The 21,096-nt window shown below is 39.3% G+C and overlaps 1 protein-coding gene across 3 annotated transcripts in view; it reads right to left on the reverse strand.

The window, feature by feature from the left end:
- The window catches only part of ATP7A (ATPase copper transporting alpha), a 105,153-nt gene that overhangs the window by 19,342 nt on the left and 64,715 nt on the right, over positions 1-21,096 (reverse strand). For all 3 annotated transcript variants that reach the window (XM_024574979.3, XM_045183804.2, XM_045183805.3), the window contains 7 exons: positions 7,680-7,756; positions 7,261-7,486; positions 6,009-6,242; positions 4,755-4,846; positions 3,410-3,537; positions 2,019-2,173; positions 1,663-1,797 (listed from right to left, as the gene is read on the reverse strand). In XM_024574979.3, coding sequence (XP_024430747.2) covers positions 1,663-1,797; positions 2,019-2,173; positions 3,410-3,537; positions 4,755-4,846; positions 6,009-6,242; positions 7,261-7,486; positions 7,680-7,756 — 1,047 coding nt within the window. The remainder of the gene's footprint in view (positions 1-1,662; positions 1,798-2,018; positions 2,174-3,409; positions 3,538-4,754; positions 4,847-6,008; positions 6,243-7,260; positions 7,487-7,679; positions 7,757-21,096) is intronic.

Below are 21,096 nucleotides of genomic sequence, written 5' to 3' on the forward strand. Positions count from 1 at the left end.
TTCTAAAATGAAGTAGATAAAATCTTTAAAAATATCTGCAACCATGGAACCTAATTCTCAACAAATTTGATCCTAAACCAAAGGAATTCTGAACCTCTATACACTGATACCATAATCTGCCTTTCACACTATTCCTGAAGACAATAGAGAAAAATCATCCAGCATGCAAAGGGAGTTTAATCATATCTCAATAAAATTCTTTAGGATGTAATAATGTGAACTGAGTATATCAGGTAGTATAGCTCTTAATGGCATTGAATACTTGCTTGTGTAGGTAAATATGATGGATTGTATTAGGGAAACACTTCTAAGATTCCCTGAACTCATGATACAAATTCCTAAATACCTCCCAGCAATCCTCTTGTCCATGTGTGCTTAACCGACATGAATCACTTAAAGAAACTTAAATATTATAGTAATAACCATGTCACGGAATGGATACACAGCTGTTATGATTCTACTTGTTCTTTAATTGAAGGGACAAACAGCATAAAAGTAGTGTGTAGAACAGGACTTTTTAAAATAAAGAAACAACAATAAGATTTTCTTAGCAGTACCTGTTTTACAGTGCTAGTTTCTTCCTGAGTTCTTAAATAAACTAAGTGATATACAGAATGGTATATATGTACAGTATATATACCATCGCTATACATAAGCAATGGTATATATACCATTAACAGAGTTACAAGGATTTTCATAAACATCTAAGTTGATGCTTTCATATATGTCAAATGTGCACGTTTTCACCTACACTGATTCCAATGTTGCAAGTTAGGTGTTATTGTCACTATATCACGGATGGCAAAACTGAGGCTGAGAAGTGACTTAAAAATTATATCTCTAGCCCTAGCTGGTGTGGCTCAGTGGCTTGAGCTCCGGCCTGTGAACCAAAGGGTAGCTGGTTGATTCCCAGTCAGGGTGCGTGCCTGGGTTTTGGGCCAGGTGCCCAGTAGGGGGCGTGTGAGAGACAACCACACATTGCTGTTTCTCTCCCTCTCTTTCTCCTTCTCTTCCCCCTCTCTATAAATAAATAAATAAATAAATAAATAAATAGTTTAAAAAAATTATATCTCTAAAGTGAGGCACAGTCCAGGTCTACTTACCCACCTTATGACACCATACTTTAGAGAGTATCAAAGGACTAGAGAGAAGCAGGAACCAATATTACCTTATATTTATAAAGCATTTGATAAATTCCTAAGTGTTTTTAATATATCATCTGATTTAACTTTCACAACAACCAGAAGTTATGCAGGATGGGATTATTAAAATCTCATTGTGTACATGAGGAAATCGAAGCTCGGAGAGAAATTAAGTTGGCTCAAGATCACGCAGATGGTGTGTGGCAGAGCTCACATTGCGAGATTTTCCTCAATATGTCTACAGTCCTTTGTGAAAGCAAAATCATGCTGGAAATGAGCCTAGGTATGAAATGTAAAAGTTCAGCACTTGCTTTGGGGAAATAACAAGTCATAATAAAAAAATTCTTTGCAAAAGGAAATCTTTTATATTTACAGAAATGCAGATGCTATTCTTATCACTCGCCTACTCCACTCTCTTAAACATAGTAGGGATTATTAAGTCTATTTTCCAATTAATGACTTACGCAAAAAATTCACAAACTGTTTAACATATGGTAAAGTATTGTCACATGTCACTTACAGGAAAGTAGGTTTCGACAACTTGAAAATGCAGAAATCCAATTATAATCCAAACCAAGAGGGTAACAATGGAAATAATAACAATAAAAGGAACAAAGTAGCCACTGAGTTTGTCTGCAAACTGCTGGATAGGAGCCTAGAATTAAATAATAATATAATAATAACAGCAACAAAAACAACAACAATATGTAAATCAAGTCTCCTTTTTATAACGAATAGAGCAAAACAGAACTATTTTAATAAACTCCATACTAACGCAAACAGAATTAATCAAAGGAAAATACAAAAACTAAATAAACATTTACACTGAATGGCCTTTAAAGAAAAGACTTTGTTTCTCCTAGAGAGGTAAGTTACCTTTGAGGTTTGTGCCTCCTCCACAAGTTTGACAATTTGAGAAAGGGTTGTGTCCGCTCCAACATGGGTTGCGCGGATGAACAGTGACCCATTCTGGTTGATGGAACCAGCAATCACTGTGCTGCCAGATTTCTTGGCCACAGGCATTGCCTCCCCTAGATGAGGAGTAAAGATAGATTTGGGGAACATAAATAAGCAGTATTCTGAAACATACCACCACTTGTTATCTGTCAAAAATATGTAGAAAGGATATTCTTTTTTCAAAAAAAGATTTTATTTATTTTTAGAGAGAGGGGAAGGGAGGGAGACAGAGAGGGAGAGAAACATCAATGTGTGGTTGCCTCTCGTGCACCCCCTACTGGGGGGACCTGGACCGCAACCCAGGCATGTGCCCTGACTGGGAATCGAACTGGTGACCCTTTGGTTTGCAGGCCAGAGCTCAATCCACTGAGCCACACCAGCCAGGGCTAGGAAAGAGATTCTGAATTTATGAAATAGAATCTGGACAAATGCCCAGGTGAAAGTTGCCCTCCTATTTCCTTATGTTAGTTCTGGACCAAATGCAGGCAGACATATCTTACACTGAAAAAACCTAATATGCTAGAAACCTAATATGCTAGTTCTTGTTGAAAGAGCCTTTTGGAGCTTCCCCCAAGCCTCAGATCTTGTTCTCAGCCTATTCCCAAGGAACATTTAGAAATGTAGGAGGGAGTTCTCATCTGTAATAACTACTAATACGGCTGCTACTCCAATTTAGTGGGCCAGGATCAAGGATACTAAATGTACTACAATGTGGAAGAGAGAATCCAGAACTCAGAACTGTCCCATCCAAAGTCGCATTAGCACCCCTTCTGAGAAACACAGACCTAAATTATTTCCTCCTTGATCTATAATCTAAGCCTCTTTCGACACTATCACTGAGGCTTGAGGTAGGAAAGGTGTTATTTTGGTTCTGCTCCAGATTGGCCTTAGTTATCTAAGATCTCTAAACTAGTACAGGTCTACTCTCCTTCCTAGGGCAGACACTGATGTGGAAAACCTGGCGTCCTGCCCCAGCTCAGACTAGAACAATGTTTAGGGCAGAAAGACAAAATAGGTATTGGGTCAGGTACATTTGCCAAAGTCTATTGGGTTCTACAGCAGAATTACACAATTTCCTTTGGTTATCCATTCCTGTAATTAACAATTCTCAGCAAAAGAGCCTTCACTAGCATAACTAAATCCACAAAGTAAATCTGCAGAAATTGATTTAGTCTTGAAAAGAAATCATATTGTCTTGGCACATTATTTACTCATTCCAGTTTCTACAGAAAGCTCTTCAACCTTCCATGCCTATTCTTCATGAACACTTTGGATTCGCTTCACTTTCATGACCTGCTGACAGAACATACCTGTGATGAGGGACTCATCTACCATAGAATGTCCTTCAATGACACGTCCATCCACTGGAAATTTGCCTCCTGGGACCACTTTAATGATGTCTCCACGTTGTACAAGTTCCACATCCACTTGTTCTTCACTGGATATGAGTGAAAATGAAAAGCATTATGACAATATGCTTCTCATGTTGATTTTCCCATGCAAGCTTTTTAGTTCATATCAAGCTTGCAGCTGCATCGTTGTTAGCAATGGTAGCTCAAACCAGCATCTGAGCTGGGAACCGCAATGCCGGTCCTGTCCTCTGGTGAGAAACAGCTTAGTGCCTGGCGTGAAGTAGGTGCTCTAAATATTTCTTACATAGTCACTGAACAAATAAATGAAAACTTTAGAAAATAATGTACTGGGTTTTATTTAACTGAACAATTTATTTATTGTATAAATCTGCCTAAATAATTTTGTAAGTCTACAAATGAGAAATACAAAAGAATGAAATCTAATCAACACTTCAGCTCTCACTTCCAGTTTACAGGGAACACAGGAGCTATAAAACAAGGTAAGTGACAACAGAAGGGAGCAAAGAGACAAACCTGGACTGTGGCATATTATATGGACAATTGATGGATGTTTCTTTAACAAGTCAACTGTATGGATATGGAGAACAGGGGGAGGACAGAGGGAGGGGAAAAGAGAAGGATGAGCTGTTCTAGAGTAAAAGAAACTATAATGACTATGGCCTTGTTTGAATTCCAGTGCAAACAATGAAACTTAAACCATTTTGGAGACAACAGGAGAGATGTGAACATGAACCGCATATGAGATGATATTAAGGAGCTTTTGTTCATCTTGTTAGATGCAATATGGTGTGACAGTTATATAAGGAAATGTTCTGCTCTGGCTGCTGTGGCTCAGTGAATTGAGCTCTGGCCTGCAAACCAAAGGGTTGCCAGTTCAATCCCCAGTCAGAGCACATGCCTGGGTTGCAGGCCAGGTCCCCAGTAGGGGGTGCACGAGAGGCAACCACACATTGATGTTTCTCTCCCTTTCTTTCTCCCTCCCTTCCCCTCTCTCTAAAACAAAATAAATAAAATCTTTTAAAAAAAGGATATGTTCTTTTTTTAGAGATACTACAGGAATATTTAGCAGTCAAATGATACGACTGGAATTTACTTTAAAATACTATTGCAACAAGAGAAACAAAAACAGAATGTACAGATGAAGTAATGGGTGGTGCATGTAAGTGTTAAATCTGGGAGATGAATTATGTACATGCATTACACTCTTCTCTCTAATTCTGTGTATATTTGATATTTTCATAAGGAGTTAAAAAAGAAAAGTGGAAAGAATGAAGATAAATACCTCAATAGGATATTATCAGAGTCAAGAGTTACAATAGTTGCTTCTGTAGCTTGCAGTGAAATTAGCTTGGCAAGAGCCTCTGATGTCTTTCCCTATAAATTAAAAAGAAAAGTCAACAATGCTAAGGAAGGAAAAGCCCAGGTCTTACCTAAAATAAAGATATAGTTCTTTAATATTTATCCAAGAGACAGGTTTAGGAATATTAATTAGTTCAAATCAGAAAATATTTCACTTCAAAAATATGAAGTAAACAAAATATAAACTGTATAATTAGCTCTAATTCATAAATAAATAATGTACATTAATAAGAAAAACATCAGGAACCCACGAGGTACACAGGCAAAGGTTATGAATAGGCAATTCACATAAGAAGAAATAAAATCCCTGGTGTGAAAAAATGTTTATCCCTGTTATTAATGGAATAAATGCAAACTAAAGCAACTCTATGATACCATTTCATGCCTACTGACTTGGCAAGAATTTAGACAGGAGTCAAAACTGATGAAGCGGCAGTCAAACTACTTCACTGACACACCTTTGCTGGCAAAAATTGTTTCACCTTGTAGCATAAACCACAGAAAGAGTTTTGTCTTTCAACCATATGCTTTGTAATTTATCCTAAGACACTGATTCAAGAAAAATGACATTAAACATGAATATGTTTAATGCAGGGTTATCTCAAATTAAAAATTGGAAACAATCTAATTGAGAACAAAACTAAAATGATTTAGTAAATGACAGCACACTTATTTGACAGAATATCACTCAGAAATGCCAAATAATTATCTAGACTGAAAAAATGGGGGGGGATCTTTATAGTGTTAAGCGTACAGAGTGGCATGGAATACTATGTTTGCCAGTCTGGAAAATATAAATGTATGTGGAACAGGATTAGAAAGTGATTTCCATTAGAGCATTAGATTATGGGTAAAAATTTTCCATCATTATTTTAAATCCTGCAGTCACATCAATTTTTTCCATTAATCATATGATAGAAATAAATAAAATAAGTTTTCAAATGCCTCTCTCAAAATAAACACAGATGTACTCGACTATCTACAATACTAATTCCATAAACGTGGTAAATCTTCTAAAAAGGAATACTTAAAATATTGCCAAGCAAAAACAAATACTTCTTTAAGTAAATGATTAGATACATAAATCAACATATATATTTCTACTAATTGGTCTAGAAACTATTATGGTCATTTATTCACCCAAGATTTTAACAAATGTCATGTTTTGTGACTTTACCTTTGCTATATGTTCCAGCCACCTGCCTAGCGCAATAAACACAAATAGCATAGGAGGTGTGTCAAAGAAAGTAATAGGGTTCACTTTGGCTCTCTCATACATTGCGACAAGAAGAATAACCAAAGAGTAGGCGAATGCAATGGTGGTGGCCAGCACGATCAGCACGTCCATATTCGCAGTTTTATGCTTTAGTGCTTTGTAGGCCTGAATGTAGAAGTACCAGCCTCCGAAAAACTGTAATAGAGAAATAATAAATCATTGCTTTAAAAAAAAAATGAAATTCAAATATATACCTCAATAACTAAGGTACAGTATCAACGTTAACTTCCTTTGCCTTCTACTTAATCCATAAACACTATAGAGAAATTTTAAGCTGAAACAACAGCTCGTATTTGAGCAGATATGTGTGTGCAAGGATTCCAGTCAGTGCATAACCTCGATGGTCCAATGGATAGTCCATAATAGAAACTCAGAAGGTTCTCAGAATTTCCTCTTTGATTCTAGCAAAAACAAGAACTAGGAAAAGAATTACATTCTTTTGAAAAGGCTTTTTTAAATATAAAACTCATCTCCACCTTTCCAAAATTCAACCTAAGTGGTATATCACAAGCTATTAGATCTGTTGGCTGGTTTTGTTAGTAAACATGACCCAAAAGTTTGTTTTTCTTATAGAGAAATATGCTAAGATTTTAAAGAAATCATTATTGCATTTTACAAAAATCAGAAAAAGGGATACATTTATCAGATGGAAGTGTTCCACAATAAGAGTTTATCTCAAAGGAAGCTTTGAAACCATACAAAAAGCAATAAATTTAAGTGCCAGGGAAAAACAATAGAACTAATAATAAAATAATTCCCATGATGATTTTATTTTATACAATAAATTAATAAAGATGTTAAAATATATTTAATATCATTAATATAAATAGAATTAATTTAAAAATATTAAACACATATTTTATTATAATTTTAAATATAAACTTATATACAATAGGAGATACGAACACCAAATTCATATCTGAATACAAATTAAACTCTTATTGTCTGCTTTATTATTAAATAATGTCTTTATGGGTTAAGTGGAATATATTATCTACTTTAACCACTCAGTTTAACATTATTTTTGTAAAACATCCAGCATAAAATGACCGCCTTCTGGCTAACATCTGCTTTCCAACTGAAAACAGCCTTGCCTGCCACATCTTAGCTATTTTTCATTATTAACAAACATACTTGTTAACATTTCACTTGCCTGCACAGGTACACACAATAAAAAGGATAGCAAATTCATAATGGACAATCCCGGCAGGATCTGGCGCTCCAGGAACATAGAAGAATGAATATTGACCATTTCTTCTTGACTCATGTTCTGATTATGGTGAAGGGAGGCAAGGTGGTGGTCCACAACCATCATATATATCATCAGCCCCATGACAGGAATACAGAAAAACAGGCTCACAAGGAAGGACCGTCTCCATCTTATGTAGAAAAAAAAAAATCATTTTAGTAAGTGGCTAATGGTTAAAGAGTGTATGTATATACGTAAACACAAGTTATGACTACTCGCCCAAGTCTAAGGATGCTATTGTAAAAACTCACATGCTCACAGGATGTTAAATTTCTAAAAAGGAGTCAAAATGTATTTTTCACTGACACCCCAACAGTACTTACTGTCTTATCTCTCGTTTATGGTCTAGGTGGCTTGCTGACCGATCCTTCTTGACCAAAGATGCTTCAAAACCTAAGCTCTAAAAGAAATCCATGAGAAAACAATTATTTCACTGAAAATATAAATATGATGTGGAGAAATCCTAAGCCATGGTATTGTCATTAAGAACAATTCAGCTGTGACCAGTGTGGCTCAGTTGGTTGGGCATCATCCCGCAGGGTGAAAGGCCACCAGTTCAATTTCTGGTCAGGGCACATGCTTGGGATGTGAGCTCAATATCTGGCCGGGGCATGCATGAGAGGCAACTGATCAGTGTTAGTCTTCCACATTGATGCCTCTCTCCTGCTATTCCTCCTTCCCTTCCCCTGTCTCTAAGAATAATTTAAATCTTTTGAAAAAAAAAAAGAAATCACAATAAACAAAGCTCAGAGCAAGTAGAAAAAAGGAAATAATCAAGATCAGAGCAGAATTAAATTACATAGAGATTAAAACAACAATTCAAAGGAACAATAAATCCAGGAGCTGGTTCTTTGAAAACATAAAATCAACAGGCCTTTAACCAGGATCATCAAGAAAAAAAGAGAACTGAAATAAATAAAATCAGAAATGAAAGAGTAGAAATTACAACTGACACCAAAGAAATACAAAGGATGTAGGAAATTACTACGAACAACTATATGCCAAGAAATTTGAAAACCTGGGTGAAATGGACAAATTTTTAGAACCTTAGAGACCTGAATCAAGAAGAAGCAGAAAGCCTGAATAGACCATAACAGCTAGTGAAATTGAAGCAGTAATTAAAACACTCCTGGCACACAAAAGCCCTGGACCAAACAGTTTCACAGGAGAATTTTACAAAACATTTAAGGAAGAGCTAACCCCTATCCTTCTCAAAGTACCCCAAAAAATCCAAGAAGAGGGAAGACTCCCAAACTCTTTTTATGAGGCCAGCATCATCCAAATCACCAAACCAGACAAAGACACAACAAAGAAAGAAAACTTCAGGCCAATATCGCTGATGAACACAGACACTAAAATCCTCAAGAAAATATTGGCAAACCGCATCCACCAATACATTAAAGAGATCATACACCATGAACTGGTGGGATTCATCCCAGGGATGCAAAGATGGTACAATGTTCACAAACCAATACATATAATACATCACATAAACAAAAGGAAAGACAAAAATCACATGATCATATCAATAGACGCAGGAAAAGCATTTGAGAAGGTACAGAACCCATTTATGATAAAAACACTCAGGAAAGTGGGAATAGAGGGAGCATTCCTCAACATAATAAAGGCCATATATGAGAGACCTACAGCCAACATCATACTCAATGGACAAAAACTTAAGAGTGTTCCCACTAAGATCAGGAAGACAAGGACGCCCTCTCTCACCACTCCTATTCAACATAGTACTGGAAGTCCTAGCCACAGCAATCAGAAAAGAAAAAGAAATAAAACGCATCCAAATTGGGAAGGAGTAAGTAAAACTGTCATTTGCAGATGACATAATAGTGCACATAGAAAACCCTATAGGCTCCACCAGAAACTACTCAACCAAATGAGTGAATTTGGCAAAACAGAAGGATACAAAGTCAATATTCAGAAATCAAAGGCATTTCTGTACGCCAACAATGAAATATCAAAAACAGAAATTAGGGAAAAAATCCCATTTACAATAGCAACAAGAAAATAAAATACTTAGAAATAAACTTAACCAATGAAGTAAAAGACCTATACTGAGAAAATTACACAACACTGAAGAAAGAAATTAAGGAAGACACAAACAAATGGAAGCATGTACCATGTTCATGGACTGAAAGAATCAATCTCATTAAAATGTCCATACTACTGAAAACAATCTATAGATTCAATGCAATTGCTATCAAAATACCAATGACATATTTCACAGATATAGAACAAATATTTCAAAAATTTATATGAAACCATAAATGACCCCAAATAACCTCAGCAATTTTGAGAAAGAACAAAGTAGGAGGGATCAGAATACCTGATATCAAACTCTATTAAAGGCCACTGTAATAAAAAATATATGGTACTGGCATAAGAACAGACACACAGACCAATGGAACAGAATAGAAAGCCCAGAAATAAACCCATTCAACATGGTCAGTTAACATTTGACAAAGGGGAGGAACCTAAAATGGAGTAAAAATAGCCTCTTCAATAATGGTACTGAGAAATCTGCACAAGTACATCCAAAAAAACGAAACTCAACCACCAACATATACCATACACAAAAATAAACTCAAGATGGATAAAAGACTTGAATGTAAGCCATGACACCATACAAGTCCTAGAAGAGAACATAGGCAAGAAAATCTAAGACATCCCACACAGCAATATTTTCACTGATATATTTCTAAGGGCAAGGGATATAAAGGAAAGAATAAACAAATGGAACTACATCAAATTAAACACCCTCTGCACAGCTAAAGAAAACATTAGCAAAATGAAAGGGAACCAACTGTATGGGCAAACATACTTAGCAATGATACCTCGGACAAGGATTTGATCTCCAAAATATATAAAGAGCTCATACGACTCAGCACCAGGAAGCCAAATAATCCAAATGAAAAATTGGCAAAGGACCTGAACAGACACATCTCCAAAGAGGACATACAGAGGGCCTAGAGACATATGAAAAGATGCTCAGCATCACTAGCCACCAGAGAGATGCAAATGAAAACCACAGTGAGATACTATGTCACACATGTCAGAATGGCTACCATCAATAAATCAACAAACAACAAGTGTTGACGAGGATGTGGAGAAATGGGCACCCTAGTACACTCTTGGTGGGAATGCAGACTTGTGCAGCCACTGTGGAAAACAATATGGAATTTCCTCAAAAAACTAAAGATGGAACTGCCTTTTGACCCAGTAATTCCACTGCTGGGACTATACCCTAAGAATCCAGAAACACCAATTTAGAAGAACCTGTGCACCCCAATGTTCATAGTAGTGTTATTTACAATAGCCAAGTGCTGGAAACAACCTAAGTGCCCACCCATGAATGAGTGGATCAAAAAACTGTGGTACATTTATACGATAGAATACTACACAGCAGAAAGAAAGGAGGAGCTCCTACCCTTCACAACAGCATGGATGGAACTGGAGAGCATTATGCTAAATGAAATAAACCAGGCGGTGAAAGACAAATACCATATGTAAGATCTCATCTATAAGTGGAACCTAATCAATAGAACACATAAATGATCAAAATAGAACCAGAGGCATGGAAATAAGGAAAAGACTGATAGGGACCAGAGGGGAGGGGGAGGCAGATAACAGGAGAAAGAAGGGAAAGGGTCAAGTCAAGGAACATGTATAAAAGACCCTCGGACATGGACAGTGCTGTGGGGATTGACTGTGGGAGTGGGTGGTTGGTCAGGGCAAGGAAGAGCAACGGGGAAAAATTGGGACAAATGTAATTGAACAATAATTTTAGAAAAAAGGAAATCTGCCCTGGCTGGTGTAGCTCAGTGGATTGAGTGTGGGCTGCAAACCAAAGGGTTGCTGGTTCGATTCCTAGTCAGGGCACATGCCTGGGTTGTGGGTCAAGTCTCCAGTGAGGGCCACGTGAGAGGCAACCACACATGGATGTTTCTCTCCCTCTCTTTCTAAAAATAAATAAAATATTTTTTTTAAAAAGGAAATCTTACTCTTAGCAACAGCATGGATGGACCTGGTGAACATTACGCTAATTGAAATAAGCTAGTCAGAGAAAGACAAGTACTATATGATCTCACTTACACGTGGAATCTAATGAACGAAATAAAGTGATGAATGAAATAGAGACAGAGACATGGATACATGGAACAGACTGACAGCTGTCAGAGGGGAGGCGGGGGGGGGGGGGGACTAAATGAAAGGAGAGGGGACTAACCAAAGAAAAGGTATGCATGAGCCATAGACACGGACAATGGTGAGGTGATGGCCAGAGGGGAGGGGGGCTGAAGCTGGGTGGAGATGGGCAAAGAGGGGAAAATGCAGGGGGAACTGTAATAGCTAAACAAGAAAATAAAGAAAAAATTTACTAAGAATTTAGATCTTACGCTAAGTGTTTTTATCAAAAAATGATGATAATGACAAATAATAATAATAATAATAGAGCAGGAAGAAACTTTGAAGGTGATGGAGAGGTTTATGGCATAGATTGAGGTGATGGTTTTATGGGTGTTTACTTATCTCCAGATTTATAAAGTTGTACACATTAATTACGTACAGCTTTTTGTACATCGAAAAAATTTAAGTAACGGTTTGAGAAAGCCATGTGATATCCAAGTGGAGCTTACAAGAGACATCTCAACTGGAAGATAATTTGGAATCAGATAAGGACAGGTATTATTTTAGTTCAGAAAAGTAAGCTAGAGGTCACATAGCAAATTTGGTCTCAAATCCAGGGTCACCCTTGAGAAACAATAAATCAGAATTCACTAATTGCTTTGTGACTTCCTCTCCTGCTAGTCTCTCCCTGCCTTTGAGAAACCTGTTCCAGCAGAGAGCAGGGCAGGGGGGCATGGTGATGACGTGGAGGCACTGTCCAATCACTGCTGGCGCAGCCATGGGATTATGACACAGAGCTTGGTTGCCGGGTTACTGCTGGAGGCATAGAATTCTCTCAGATCACAGCAGCCCCTGCCAGAATCAGATGGTGCCTGTGAGGCTGAGAAACAGACAGAGCTCAGAGGGGGCCTAAGAAAAGGTATGGATGAATAAAATGGGGTCACGTGGAAGTGCCTCAACATTTGTACTGAACTAAAACATTTAAAATGTCGGTAAATAAAGAGGAAGATGAGGGAGATGAGGGGCATCCCAATACATTGGCGATACCCACAAATACTGAAGAGGAGTTAATTGAAGTAATCCAGACGACTTTATACAATATAGTTACACGAGTAAATTATCTGAGTAAATGTGCTGAAGATATGATTGACGAAATGTTCGAGGAGGCTGACAAGCTCTCTGTCAGAGTTACAGTTTTAGAAGAACAAGTAATCCAGAAGACGAGCGGTATTATCTACAAAGATCAGAAGGGAGGATTGTCCTCGAGAATTACGGAATCACAGACTTTTCAAAGTACAACTATTCAGACACAGCAGGTATACTCCTCCAAGCAAGCACCTGTTCATATGTGTGAAACGCACGATACTCATGAACTGACATTACCTATGTATAGGTCTCCTTTTTGCCCAGATGATACAGGAGGTTTAGAAGTGTCCCCTGATGCTTCACACCGCTTTCAAGTTTATAAAGAAAAGACTGTCCCTGGGAGTGAAGAAGAAAAGGGGGCGAAGCGCAAGCAAAAGCAGCACAAAGATCATCCCAGTAAACCAGCAAGCGTGCCTCAGACTCAACTGATGGAAGACCATGTTTCAGTGTACCATGTCCCAGCTGCTTGCAGAGAGGCCTCTCCTTCATATGTGGATCAACCAGATGAAAGTTCCTCATTTTCCAGTTTGCCACTGTGTGAAATCAATAAGCTTGTAACGAGAGCTGTAGGAAAAGTGATATCCAGCTCTCCCTATCTGCCAACGCAGAATGGAGCCAGAGAGGTGAAAAATTCACTTACATACGTTAGATACGGAACTGGAAGGGGAGAAGAATGTAAACCCCAACCTCGAAATCATTTTAAAACAAAGGTGTTTGTGAGCCCTACAGCCCCAGCCTCAGCACCGGCATTGCCAACTGATTGGTTAGCTGCATTGAAAGCTCCGAAGATGGAAACTCCTTCCTCAAGCATACATCTGCCAACTCAACTGCCATCACCTGTTTTGAGAACCCCAGCAGCAACATCTGCTGCTGCTTGCCTCCCAGGTGTTCCTGACAGAGCTGTTCCAATTACTGCACCTAAAGGGGGCTTCTCCACTCCAGCATCGGAACCTTTTCCGTATTATGAACTGACAACAGATAATCTACTCGCACAAGCTGAAGATCAGGGAATGCCTCCACCTGTCTCTTCTTCGGCAGTCACCTCACTTAGTGTTCAAACAAGGGCCACAGTTACACATCTCGTTGGCCCTACGTCTGCTGTACAATCACCAACACCTACAGTTACAAAACTATCAAAGTCTTCAATTCCATCATCGGCAAGATCTTCACTTCCATCATCACTGAGCTATCGTATTCCGCCACCAAGACATCCGGTTACACTACTGCCAAGATCACCAATTCCACAAAATTCAAGTCCACTCTCATCAATCTCTTCACGTCCACAAACATCAAGATCTTGCATTCCATCACCAAGAAATTCACTTTCCCTGTCCACAAGAGGTTCAGACACCACACGGTCAAGGTGTTCAGAGGCACAGTCATTAAGACCTTCAGCTGCTCAGGCACAAAGGTCTTTGACGGCACAATCGACCAGGCATTTGATTCCACCCCAACGAAACTCTTCAAGTTTGAAGTCAGGTCTATCAGTGACCCCAGCTGCACGAGCTCCAGTGAATGCTACCTTCAAGCAGACTCCACCACCTCTACCAGTAATGACTAGAGTAAAGAATGCGGTAATGGCAGCAATAAGAAAAAATGTTCTGCTCTACAATGCTGAAGATCAGTGAGTGCCAAAAGCCAAAATTGTAATTCCTAAAACTGAAGCAAGTTATACTGACTTATCGTTGAGCTGTGGGACATAATTTTGGTCAATCAGTGAGAATAATTGGATGGAGAAAATGAGCAAATAAATCCAATTAAATTGAAACTAACTCTCTACTGTCTTATTTTAACTGCTAGTTAAGTCACTGATAATGATTTGCATTTTCTTCAGAATGATTCATTATCTTCTTTGTCCAAGAAAACTATTACCACTTTCTTCACAGTAAATATTTAAAAGTTTTCTTAAATGGCATCATTTATTCAACAGAACAAAAATGTCTGCACGGGCAGTTCTTAAAATATTTTTAAGATGACTAATATTGAAATTCTGGAGTTGTCAAGGTCTTTATTTCTGGTGCTGTTTAATAGAAGTATCCAAAATGATTGCTTCAGTTACAGAGTGTATTCAGAAAGTATGTATGACACGTACTTATCTATACCTCAAGAGACAAGAACCTCTCACCTTTCATTTCTGTTAAATAGCATTATTGTCTGGAGAGATTGAGTTATCTCTAGGAATTTAACGTTTTCTAAGTGAAATATTCAGAGTTAATAACTTTGATTAAATACTGTTAAAATATAGTAAGTTTTAACACATTACTTTTAAAAGTAAAAAGAAGCCATAGGATCGAGTGAGCCATCAAAGTTAAGAATATAAAGAAGGGATTCATTGAAATTAAGAACACTGTAACAATAGCCACAGGGGAGTGGGGAGGGGATAGCGGGGAGAGGGGTCTATAAAGGACACAATGACAAAATCAAGGGGGAGGGTAGAGTTGGGGGAGGGAGGTGGGACTGGCTGGGGTGGGGTGGAGGGATGGGGAGAAAATGCAGACAATTGTAACTGAATAAAAATAAATAAATACATTTTAAAAAATAAATAATAAAAAAGAAGGGATTCAAGACCTGAGCTCTGAGTAACTCTACAATTCTGAAATACGAGAGCTGGGGGATCCCCAGACGAAACTGAAGATAGATGTTCAGAAATATAGCAGGGGAACCAGGAAACTGGGTGCCAGAGATGGATCACAAAAGTCAGGTGTGAGTACTTCAAGGAGGGAACTGTATCTAACATTGCACAGAATTCAAGTGAAATCAGAAATACTGGTTTTAGCAGCACAGAGATCTATTGACTTCGAACAGAAGAGTCTCAGTGGGGAGTCAAGAGGAGACAGTAATACATTTGGGATGGTTTGAGTTAAGGCACCAGGAGGAAGAGGGCAGACGCGCTTTCCACCAGGCTGGGTTGTGAAGAGATGAATAGAAGATGGTGCCTGGATGGGCAAAGAGTTCATTGGGAGGATGGGAGTTCGGGAGGCTTTTGTGTGTGGTGTAAGAAGAGAGGAGGGGAAAGTTAAATCCTCAGATCCGATGCTGATATGTCAGTGAACAATTCCTTAAACTGAAACATCAAGGAACAAATATTTAGAGACATGGAGAGAAATATCAAAATTTAAACACTTAAATTTACCTACAAGAGAAAATCTAATGCATAAACAAAGGAATTTTAAACTACCAACGAGGAGCAATTTGCCCTATCAGATATTAATGCATTCTACAAAGTTAAAGTAGTTAAAACAGTACGTTTAGCACCAAACTTGTTAAAATATTTCACTAAAACAATAAGGACCCCAGAAAACATAGTCAGGTATATACGGGAATTGAGTATTTGATTAAAATATCATTTGCAGTCAATATAGAAGGAATGAAAATTTCATAAATAATATTGGGGGAACAGTATAATTTCTTTTTTCAAGTTTATTTTTTACAGAGAGGGGAAGGGAGGGAGAAGGCGACAGAGAGAAACATAAGTGCAAGAGGGAAATATCAATTGGTGCCTTTCACACGTGCCCCAGCAGGAACCAAACCTGCAACCCAGGTGTGTGCCCTGACCAGGAATTGAACCTGCGACCTTTCAGTTCCAGGACAACGCCCAAGCAAGCCACACGGGCCAGGGCAGCATATCTACCTTCTAACTGTATTGTTTGATGCATTCACATTCAATGCTATTTATGTGGTTGTGTTTACTTTCGCCATTTTGCCTTTTCTGGGTCTCATGACTGTTCTGCAGGAACCTTACACGTGTTAAATAATATTTTGCCACTCTGGGTACGGACCCCTCCAACCCAGGGCCTGTTACTGCTCTTTGCTTGTTTGTTTACTGTGACTGGCTGGATTATTGTAGTGAGGTCTTTCTCCCCCCTCAGGTGAAGAGTCTAATGTTGCTCCTCAGGGGGGTTCAGCTTTGGTATGCCCACTGTCACCTGGGATGACAGGTTTGGAAAGGGAACTCCGCCTCTCTCTCCCTGACTGCACCCAGCTGTGAAATCACTAATGACACACTGACTGATTGCTCAACTGTTTTCCACGGTGCTCTGTGCCACACGTTGCTCTACAAACGCAAGTTTTCGAGGCCACTGCTTGATACTCGTTCTGACCTTGGGAGGGGTCCTCGCAAATATCTTACTCACTGGTTCTGTCCTGCAAACGAGCCTGTCACGGTGCAGCCTGCTTCTCGTGTCTCCTCTGTCTTGCCTTTGACCACAGTCACCACTGTCCTTAAGAGCATTCTTAGCTCTACCACACATTCAGTTCCTTTGGGAAGAGACTAGCAGCTGCTTCTGCCAGGAACAATGGGAGCCAGTGCTCTGCAGCACGTGGTGGGGCGGAGCTCAGCACTCAGTGGAGGGAGTGGCAGCAGCCTCAGCAGCCTGAGGTCTTCTAGCTTAGAACCAACACTTTATGAACGGGGTTGACAGTGATTAGGGCCTCAGCCTTCCCGGCTCACAACACCCAAGTAGAGCCTCCATTCCATGAGAGGGGCTAGAGAAAAGAAGAGAACCCCATCTGTCAACTTTACTCACTGGGGCTTAGCCTCAAAAATAGCCAGCGAGGCTTCCAGTCAAATGATGACGTAGGCAGACATAGCTCACCTCCTCGCACAATCGCATCAACATTACAACTTAAATATAGAACCATCACTCAGGAACATCAGAAATCGAGTTGAATGGAAATCTGACAACTACAGAATTAAAGTAACCACATCCCTCCAGACTGGTATGAGGGGGCGGAGACACAGAACGGGCTGGCCCCACACCCACATGGATAAAAATTCAGGAGGGATATCGCAGGAACGAGGAGACCCAGACCCAAAACAAACCAGGCCCCCAGCCAAGGATTCCAGTGACAAGAAGAGAAGCCCCCACAACTTTTGGGTGCCAAAACCAGCGGGGATTAAGTCACTGGAGGAGGCTGCTGGAGCCCTAAGCAGTTCCTCTTTGGGAACCCACACATGGACTCACCTACTCTGACTCGCTCCTTCTGAGCTCCAGCACCAGGATGGCAGCTTGAAGGGCACCAGTGGTGTACGGGGAGAGACTGAAGTGTCTGGCTTCAGGGTGAGCAGAGCCCATTGTGCCTTTGCTGAGCTCTCCCTCCACATAGCCAGTAGGCTAGTGCCCTATCTGAGACTCCATCAACCTGGCTAACACCCGTATGACCCACCCTGGAGATCTCCAGAGGCTCTGCCCCACCCAATTTATGGGCCCAACCAAGCTGCTTTTCCGCAAGAATGGCCTTGGCTCCTAAGTCCTCTCAAACAAGCAACAGCTGGCCTCAGTGAGCCCCAGGCCCAGCACTAGCAGCAGCCAGCTTAGATTACTTTACAGCTCAGGCAGGGGGGCCCCGGGAGAAACACAGGTGGGGGCTGGCCTTGGCCTGCATCACCTGGGAAACCCCAGGGCCAGCACACCTAGTGGACAGCTACAGACCACATCGGATTACCAGCATCCTGCCCTGGCACAGCTGATCCTACACAGAGGGTGGAAGTTGGTGGTCAGTGGTCAAAGCCAATCCTTGCACCTGATGGGCCTGGGTAAATCCCTCCCATTGATCTGCCAACAGCAACCAAGGCTCAAGTACAAGAGGAGGTTGTGCTCAGCCCACACGAAGAGTGCACCTTGAGTTCCCAGCTTGGGTGATTCCCAGCAATGCCTCTCCTGAGTATTTACCCAAAGAACTGGAACACATGTATTCATACAGATACATGCACCCCTATGTTCACTGCAGTATTATTCACGGTGGCCAAGACATGGAGACAAGCAAAGTATCCTTGATAGATGTCTGAAGAATGTGTGGTACACATATATAATCAACTACTACTCCGCCATAAGAAAATAGAAAATACTGCCGTTTTTGACAACATGGATAGACCTTGCAAATATGCTAAGTGAGATAAGTCAGTCAGAAAAAGCTAAGAACCATATGATTTCACTCCTATGTGGGATAGAAAACTGAAACTCATGGACAGAGATAGCAGTGTGGTGGCGACCAGAGGGCAGAGGGTGGTTGAGGGGTCTAATATACGGTGACAGAAGATGGTTTGCCTCTGGGTGGTGGGTGCACAGTGCAACACACAGATGATGCATCACAGAAATGTACATTTGATACATCTATGATCCTATTAACCAATGCCACCCCAATGAATTTAATAAAAAATAATGTTAACTAAATCCTCCAATAAGTAATTTTGGAAAGAAGCCGAATGTTATCTGGCCATACTGACCGGGTGTTTGATGACTTAAAGACAGAATTCAGCAGTAAAATCATAAATCTTACATTTAGACAACAAGTACTAGTATTGATGTATACGAATCACTTTTAGCTTTGACATCTATCCATCCATCCACTCCCTGAACCAGTACAGAAAACTGAGTAATAATAGGCCACAAAAGCTACCACCATACTATATACAGGGTGCAGCAGAAGTAAGGCCTGCTTGAGTGTGCTTGGTAGGGTAATAATATGGGTGTAATAATTTATAGTTTTAATTTCAACATTTCACCTAAAATGTCATATGGTGTGCTTGAGTGTGATATTGCTATGTTACAGAATTCCATGCTTATGATTTTGTAAAAAAAACTTTTGTAATAAAAGAAGGGCATTATTTGTGTTGGACCCCTGTATATTACTCAAGGTTTGGATATGCAGCCTTTATTCTTGTTCTATCAGAAAAAGAAAAAAAAATTGATAAACCTTTAGGCAGAGTCATCAAGAAAAAAAAGACATCCCCAACAAATAAAATCAGAAATGAACAGGATATATTACAACTGACTTCACAAAAATACAAAAAGTAATTTAAAAAATACTAGGAACAGCCCTGCCTGGTGTGGCTCAGTTGGTTGGAGCATCGTCCTATAAAGGTCACGATTCCCAGTCAGGGCACATGCCTAGGTTTCAGGTTTGCTGCCGGGTAGGGGTGTGTGCAAGAACCAGCCAATCAATGTTTCTCTCTCACATCAATGTTTCTCTCTCTCCTGTTACCCCTCTCTCTAAAATCAATAAGCATGGCCTTGGGTGAGAATTAATAAAAAACAATACTATGAAAAATTATATCCCAACAAATGGGACAACCTAGAAGAAATGGATAACTTTCTAGAAACATACAGCCTTCCAAGACTGAACCAGGAAGAAGCAGAAAACCAAAACAGACTGATTACTAGCAACAAAATTGAAACAGTAATTAAACAAATAAAACAACTCCCACCAAATAAAAGTCCAGGAGCAGACAACTTTACAGATTCTGTCCAGCAGTTAAAGGAGAATTAACGCCTATCCTTCTCAAACTACACCAAAAAATTAAAAAAGAAGGAATGCTTCCACACTCATTCTATGAGATCAGCATTACCCTGATAGTAAAACCAAAGACACTAGCAAAAACAAAACTACAGGCTAATATCTCTGATGAATATAGATGTAAAAATTCTCAACAAAATATTATGAAATTGAATTCAACAATACAGTAAAAGGATTACACACTGTGACTGAGAGGGATTTATTCTTGGGACACAAGGATGATCCAATACCCACAAATCAATCAACGAATGTGATATACTACATCAACAATACCAAGTATAAAAATCACATCATTTCAATAAATGCAGAAAACACATTTGACAAAATTCAATGTCCATTTATAATTTAAAAAAACTCAACAGAATGGGGATAACAGAAACATACCTCAATATAATAAAGGCCATATATGACAAACCCATGGTCAACATCACACTCAGTGGGAAAGCTGAAAGCGGTTCCTCTAAGATCAGGAACAAGACAAGGATGCCCACTCTCACCACTCTTATTCAGCACAGTACTTGAAGTTCTAGCCACAGCAATCAGACAAGAAATAAAAGGCACCCAAGATGGAAAGGAAGAGGTAAAACCGTCATTATTTTCAGAAGACATCATACCATATATAGAAAGCCCTTATAGACTCCATCAAAATCTATCAGAACTATTCAATGAACTCAGTAAAGGTGCAGGCTACGAAATTGAAATACACAAATTTGTTGTGTTTCTACATATAAGTAATGAACTCTCAGAAGAAATTAAGAAAAAAGAACATGAACAAAAATTTTGTTAATAAAATAAGGTATTAAAAGAAAACTACACCTAAGTAAGACTCATATGAGCAAAGACAGCAACACACTGTATTTTCAACCGCTAGAAACAACGCTGCCGTCCATCACTCATTGGCAATGCAGTACAATGAAAAGAGTAGGCATGAGTTTGGAGTCTGAAAAATGAGGCTCAAATCCCAGCTATGATATTTACTAGCTATTTGACTTTGGACCAGTAACTTAACTTCTCTTATCCTGAAGTCCCTCACCGCCAAAATGAAGATGACAGCGTTGCCGTGAGAATCAAATTAAGGGCTGAAGCTTGGCTATCTTGGTAACTGACACATAGTAGATACTCAGTAATTCTAGCTTCACAAAGATGCTAATGGTACTA

Source organism: Desmodus rotundus, chromosome X (assembly GCF_022682495.2).
Source record: "Desmodus rotundus isolate HL8 chromosome X, HLdesRot8A.1, whole genome shotgun sequence".
Lineage (NCBI taxonomy): Eukaryota > Metazoa > Chordata > Mammalia > Chiroptera > Phyllostomidae > Desmodus > Desmodus rotundus.